At 58.8% G+C, this 7,036-nt stretch overlaps 1 protein-coding gene across 1 annotated transcript in view; it reads left to right on the top strand.

Moving 5' to 3' along the window:
- Positions 1-4,427: 4,427 nt before the first annotated feature.
- Sipa1l3 (signal induced proliferation associated 1 like 3) overlaps positions 4,428-7,036 on the top strand; it is an 86,852-nt gene continuing 84,243 nt past the window's right edge. The window contains exon 1 of the mRNA XM_051162778.1: positions 4,428-6,152. Within this exon, the coding sequence (XP_051018735.1) occupies positions 4,634-6,152 (1,519 nt within the window). The 5' untranslated portion in view covers positions 4,428-4,633. The remainder of the gene's footprint in view (positions 6,153-7,036) is intronic.

Raw genomic sequence — 7,036 nt, 5'->3', positions numbered from 1 at the left:
ACATTCATAGGGGTTCTGGCTGCATGTATATCTGTGAGAAGGTGTCAGTTCTCCTGAAAGAGGAGTTAGAGGCAGCTGTGAGCTGCTGTGTGCGTGCTGGGAATTGAACCCGGGACCTTTGGAAGAGCAGCCAGCGCTGTTAACCACTGAGCCACCTCTCCAGCCCCTGGAGGCATTGTCTTCATTTAGGTTCTCTCTCTAATGACTGGAGCTTGTGTCGAGTTGACATAAAACTGTCTAGGCGTGGTGGATCACACCTACAATCCCAGCATTCCTGCAGTTCCAGGGCCCCAGAGGACGCTAAGGCAGGAGCATCACAAGTTCAAGGCCAGCCTGAGCCACATAGTGAAAGCCTGTCTTTAAAAAGAGAGATGGGAGGGCTGGAGAGACGGCTCAGAGGTTAAGAGCACTGGCTGCTCTTCCAGAGGTCCTGAGTTCAATTCCCAGCAACCACATGGTGGCTCACAGCCATCTATAGTGAGATCTGGCGCCCTCTTCTGGCCTGCAGGTGTACATGCAGGCAGAGCACTGTATATGTAATAAATACATAAATCTTTAAAGAGAGAGAGAGAGAGATGGAGGGTGAATATTCAGGCCTAGTTGTGGCTTAGCAGCAGAGTGCCCGTGTAGCCCGTGCAAGGTTCTCGACGAAGTAAAGCGTTCATTAATAGACAGGAAACATAGGCACGTGATTCGGAAAGCTGACAGTGTGTACCGTGGAGAGCCAAGCCTGCCTGCCTCCTCCTGTGCTGCTAGGACACCTCAAAATCTCCCATCACAGGGGTAGGAAGCCATTTGTCAATTAGAGAAGTAAGTGTGGGTGGTTTGGTTTGGTTTGGTGTTTTTTCGAGGCAGGGTCTGTGTAGCCCTGGCTGTCCTGGACTCACTCTGTAGACCAGGCTGGCCTCGAACTCACAGCGATCCGCCTGCCTCTGTCTCCCGAGTGCTGGGATTAAAGGCGTGTGCCACCCACCCAGCTGATAACTGTGAGGGACATAGGAAGCAGGGAAGTGAGAAGCTCAGACCCAGTGCTTCCCTGAAATTCCTTCCGGACTCTTATGTGCACAGTAGTTTCTGTTGCTGCTGCCTCTGCCTTTCAGATGGGGCTTGCTTTTGAGCTGAGGTGATCTGGGCTGGGGTGTGAGGACCATGCCCCTGCTGTGCCGTTCACAGTGGGTGCCCTGGCCTCCCCCTTTTCCTTCCCTGTTTTCTCCTGGGGTTTGGGTCCCCCGACCCCCCCCCCCCCGCATCATCTCCCACGTGTCTTGGATGCTCCTGTGCCCCTCGCGTATGGGCACCCACAGGAAATAGACCGTTCTGACCCCTGTCCACCTCCTCCCTCTTGTGCTGCTCCGCGCCCCTCCTCCACGTCCCCCTCTTAGCTTTCTGCTGTAAGTTCACTCTGAGTAAGGAAATGCCCACTGCGTGACTCCTGTGCACACGGGGTCTCCACTTCCTCACATGGCAAGTACTGAGGGGTCAGGGCCAGGGTGGCCACGCACAGCCTGAGGGACTTGTGGTCTGAATCAGAATGACCCCTAGGCTCATATAGCTGACCGGTTGGTGCCTTGGCCAGAGCTGCACTGCTGTGAAGAGGCACCGTAGCCGCGGCAGCTTTCACAGAAGGAGACACTTCACTGGGGCCGCTCACAGTTCCAGAGCATTAGCCCCTCAGAGGAGTGGCAGCGCGCTGACAGACATGGTACTGGAGAAAGAGCTGAGAGCGCTGTTATCTTGATGCCTGAGGCATCATGGAGAGACCCTGTACCACACCGGGAGCGGGGGGGCAGGTAGCTTGGGCATGGGAGACCTCAGAGCCCACCCTCACAGTGGCACACGTCCTGCAACAAGGCCGCTGTTGTAGAAATACGCGGTTATTAATATTTGCCGTCATCAGCCTAATTACTGTGGTGATATCATCCAACCCGCTATCGTAATCAATAAACGACACAGACACCTGATAGGTTTCAGATGAGCCTTATCTCACCTGGGGCTGGGCAGATATTCACCCCCCAAACTACCTCGTGACCTCCCAACACCACATCCGGTGCCAGTTGCCATAATAATTCCTATCTGGGGATAATTCCTACTTCCTACCCATAGTTCCATAAACACTTGCTCAGGCCTCCCACCTAAGCTGCTGCTCTTGGCCACATGGCCCTTTATCCTAGGGGACCCTCAAACCTTGGCCACGCCTGCTTCATTCCTGCGGTCTCAGGGGTGCAGGCAACTCTATTGAGCTGATCAGGGATAACTTTAGAGGCAAGGTAACAGGCTACACCTCCTACCAGCACCACTCCCTGTGGGCCAGGCATTCATTCTATGGGGACTGTTCCTCTTCAAACCACCACACTTGGTCTTCAGGGGGTAGCGTTACTTGACAGGGATCAGGTTTTTTCCTTGTTGGAGGGAGTAAGCCTCTGGGGTTGGGCTTTGGGCTTTCAAAAACCCAATCCAGTCCCAGTGTCTCTTCCTGCTGTGTTTGGATCCTGCCTGCTCGCCTGCCATGCTTCCAGTCAGAGATGGATTAAAACTCTGAAACTGTAAGCCAGGCCCGGTTAAGTGTTTTCCTTTCATAAGAGCTGCGGGGGTCATGACGTGTCTTCACTGCAGTAGAGCACTAACTAAGGTGAGGCCAGGGACAGAAGAGTTGCAGGTCACTTCTACTCAGGTGCTCAAGCCATTCGGCACTGTGCTGTCCAGAATGAAGTCGGTGCCGCTGTGAGGAGGAAGAGGCAGGGCCTGTGGGACAGCCAGCAGCTCCCGACCCAGGTGGTGGCCACTTCCCCTCCTCCAGCAGGGAGTTTTATTCAAGAGAAGTGACTCAGGGGAGCGTCAGAGGTGGCAGTTCCCTCCCTGCGGGCCATCGGACCAGAGTGTGCACCAGAGTGTGCGTCACCTCTGGTCAGAATGAGGCTAACAGTGACAGAAGGTCCCGGGCTGTGGTGTGAGGAAGGGCCCTGACCACTCTAGAGCGGACAGATTCACCTGGTGGTAACTGCTAAGAAAAATCGCAAGAAAGCAACTGGGTGGCAGGCCTGGGGGGTGGCTCGGCTCGTAAGCACCCTGGAAAGGCAGGGAAGGTGATGCGGGTGGCTCAGAGTAGTCAGGGGCCAGGTTCTGTGCCTTGTGAGCAGGAGGAGGTGTTTGGAAGTGGCATGGAGTCTCTGGGGGTAGGGCACTCAGCAAGGAAGCTCTTGGGTGTTAATCCCTGTGAATCTTGGGGCTCTGGTTTGTTCATCTGCTGTTCTCTCTTCCTTCCTGGCAGGGAGTCCAGGTTAAGTAGGCTGTGGAGCTGGGTGGGCAGTGAGTCCTTCAGATTCCAGAAAAGACAGGGAACCACAGGCTCCTGGGACGCCTGGGTGACGCCATCACCCAGGACAGGACTCTGGTCCGTCCTCAAGCGTTGCAATAGGACAAAGGAAGAGAGAGTGGGTGAGACAGGAAGAGCATCCGCCGGAGCAGTGGGGAACTTGCTTGGCTCCCCTTTTGAGCAGACCAACTCAACAAAAGCCCCTTTGAGATGGCCGAGCCTAGGACCCGAGGCGGGCAGAGTGTCTGGAGAATTGCTGTGGGGATGGGATGAGATCATCATGGCTTTCCCCCCCCCCCCCTTTTTAAAAGACCTCATTCACTAGAGATGTGGACTGAAAAGTATTTGTGGATGGGATGAGCCCCTGGCTGCTGGTGCTCAAGCTCAGCCAGCGTTAGAGCATCTTCCTGGCATGGCCTGGAGAGGTTAGTTCCAGCTCCGGGAAGTGCAGAAAGTAAAACTAATGTTTTTTCAAGCAAAGAGGGGCTGGCAGGATGGCTCAGTGGGTAAAGGCTTGCGCTGTCGAGTCCGGAAGCCTCAGGTGGTGGCAGGATAAAGCAGATTCCCTACCCCACACACAGATTGCTGTCCACCCTCTCCACACGCGCTCTGACGAACAGGAGCAGACGCACACGCTAACTGAATCCTTCTAAAGCAGTGAGGGGTGATGTCTGGGGGTATAAGCTCAGTGGCGGAGTGCTTGCCTAGCCGGCACTGGCCTTGGGTTCACTCCTCAGGACCACAAAACATACGGCTGTGTGAGCAGATAATCCCCGCCCTGGGAGCGTGAGGCCGGACAGTCTCTTCTGACCAGCTCAAACCTACATAGCAGGACCTCGCCTGCTGTGGGAGGGTGGGGAGGCCGGGCAGGCTCACTCCGTAGCACTGAGTCTTTTCAAATGAGTAAAGCAGTCTCATCCTCAGAGGAGCCACGTTTCCTGCCTTCGGGGAATAGCGCGGACTGCTCACATCTCACTTTTTCCCCGTTCTCTTGCAGCATGGCTGGGAAGCCGCCGACACCACCCACAGGCCACGGCCTGCAGCAGCAGCAGCAGCAGCCGCTGCTCTCTCTGTCCCATTGAGCCACTGCATCTGGAGCCCCCTGGATGCTACCTGCCTCTTGAGGTTGTCCCCGTGCCGCCGTCCACAGCGATGGTGAAGGATTGGACTCTACAGGCTCACGACCTTCAAGTGCACTTTCGGGGGCCAGCACCCTTTGTTCCAGGACTGGCGGGCCTGAACAATGGCTGAGGGCCGGGGGACCCCATAGACTTGCACCTCCACTTTCCAGGGGCAGCAGCACTCCAGTGCCCGAGGACTATGACCACCTATCGGCCTCTTCCTAATGATGGTGTGGACCTGGCAGCCAGCTGTGGGGCCAGGGCCGCCGACATCCTCCCCGGGCCCCACCCTGGGGACTACACTCCCATGGGATTCTGGGCCCAGAACGGCAGCATGTCCCAGCCTTTTGGCGACAGCCCAGCCACTGCCACCACCCGCCCTAGCCCCACCACCCCAGCGATGCCCAAGATGGGCGTGCGTGCCAGAGTGGCTGATTGGCCGCCCAAGCGAGATGCCCTGAGAGAACAGAGCAATCCCAGCCCCTCCCAGGACGCAGACGGCGTGAAGACCACCAAAGCGACCCATTCCGCGAGGAACCTACAGAACGGACAGCTCCCCTCCAGCACCCCAGCTCCCTCAGGTTCCAGAGCCTTCCACCGGCTCTCCAGGAGAAGGTCCAAAGACGTAGAATTCCAGGATGGGTGGCCCAGGTCCCCCGGCCGGGCCTTCCTCCCTCTGCGACACCGGAGCAGCAGCGAGATCACCCTCAGCGAGTGTGACGTAGAGGAAGTGGGAGAGCCGCGGGGGGCCCGGCACCCTGGGGCGCTGCCTCTCTTCCGCGAGTACGGCAGCACGTCCTCCATCGACGTGCAGGGCGTGCCGGAGCAGAGCTTCTTCGACATCCTCAATGAGTTCCGCAGCGAGCAGCCAGAGGAGGCTCGGGGCTCCCACAACCTCAGCGAGCTGCTGCGGGTGGATCCCGGCAGCCTCTCCGGGGGCAGCTGTGGGGCCAAGGGGGAGCCCCGCAACGGCCAGCCCGCCAGAGAGAGCCTGCAGCCTCTCAGGGAGAGGGAGAAGCCCCGGAAGAAACCGGTGCGGGGACTGGGCGGTGGGGACACCGTGGACTCGTCCATCTTCAGGAAGCTGAGGAGCAGCAGGCCTGAGGGGGAAGTGGGGCGGCCTCTGGGAGAGACTGAGGAGGGCCGAAGCCCCCCAGAGGCCAGCAGGCCGTGGGTCTGCCAGAAGAGCTTTGCCCATTTCGACGTGCAGAGCATGCTGTTCGACCTCAACGAGGCGGCCGCCAACAGGGTGTCGGGGGCCCAGAGGCGCAACACCACCACAGGGGCCTCGGCCGCCTCGGCCATGGCGACGCTCACGGCGTCCCGCGCCCACAGCCTGGGGGCCCCCGACCCAGCCTTCACCAGCACGGAGGATCTGAACTGCAAAGAGAGCCTGGAGCACGACCCGGGCGATGACAACAGCAACGACCTGCTGCTCAGCTGCCCGCACTTCCGCAACGAGATCGGCGGGGAGCGCGAGCGCAACGTCAGCTTCTCCCGGGCCTCCGCGGGTTCCCCGGGGGGCGGCAGCGAGGCCCACGTCGTCCTCGCCCCTCCTGCCGCGGAGCTCACCCCGAGCACCCACCGCACAAACGCCAGCATCTCGGTGCTGGAGGTACCCAAGGAGCAGCAGAGGACACAGAGCCGGCCCCGGCAGTACAGCATCGAGCACGTGGACCTGGGCGCCCGGTACTACCAGGACTACTTCGTGGGCAAAGGTGACGAGGGCGAGGGGCTGGGGGTGGGGGGCGCCCAGCTTGTCTTAGAAAATGCACCCAGCGCTTACTCACCCGACCTTGTCTCGTTCCTGAGGGTGCCGGGAAAATGGAGCTGCCACCTGGCACTCTGCCCGAGTTCCAGGCCCCAGCAGCACCAAGAAGTTTTTGTCGAGTGTAGCAGCAGATGTCAGCCGGGTCCTCCGCAGGGCTCCGAACGGTCTCTGGAGTTAGCCGGACTGTGGGTTGGGGTGTCCGACTCGTGCCACTTTTTACCCTGAGATTGACCTCGTGGGGGAAAAAAGTGGATCCCATACCCCGACCAAAATGGCACTGAGATGAACAGCAAAGGGGTGACAGCAGCCACTCCAGGGCCAGCTAACAGAACGCTGCTGGGATGCCTGAGGGGTGAGAGGGAGTGCCCACACTGAGGAGGCCACTGCAGCGGGATCTCTAGTTGAGGTAGACCTGAGCTATGTGTGGAGACCGTGCCTCCAAAGGGAAAGAAAGTAGAGGGGGCGGGGGGGGGGGGAGGTGCCGCAGGCAGCCAGTTCCTGCCAGGCACAGCAATGCACAGTCAAATCCCAGCTTGAGGCTGAGGCAGGAGGACAGACGCCAGGCTAGCGTCAAAGCGCTTTCAAAGACAACATAGGAAGCCCCGTGCGTACTCCCAACATTTTTTAAGTGGCCTCCTAAACTGACTCCTCTGTAGCCACGGAGGCTCACGGTTACCTTAGTGTGTATTGAGCACTGACCGTGCACCGGCATTTCTGAGGTGCTGGGCACTACACACAGGTGGAAAAGCCAGCAGCGATTTGACAGCCTCTCCAGGAGCGCACTCCCCGCATGGAATGCCGTGTGTCTGGCCCCAGTCTCATTAGTCTGCG

Source organism: Acomys russatus, chromosome 19 (genome assembly GCF_903995435.1).
Source record: "Acomys russatus chromosome 19, mAcoRus1.1, whole genome shotgun sequence".
In the NCBI taxonomy this organism is placed as follows: Eukaryota; Metazoa; Chordata; class Mammalia; order Rodentia; family Muridae; genus Acomys; species Acomys russatus.
The sequence above is the reverse complement of the archived record's forward strand: the minus strand, read 5'-3'. Positions and strand labels throughout refer to the sequence as shown.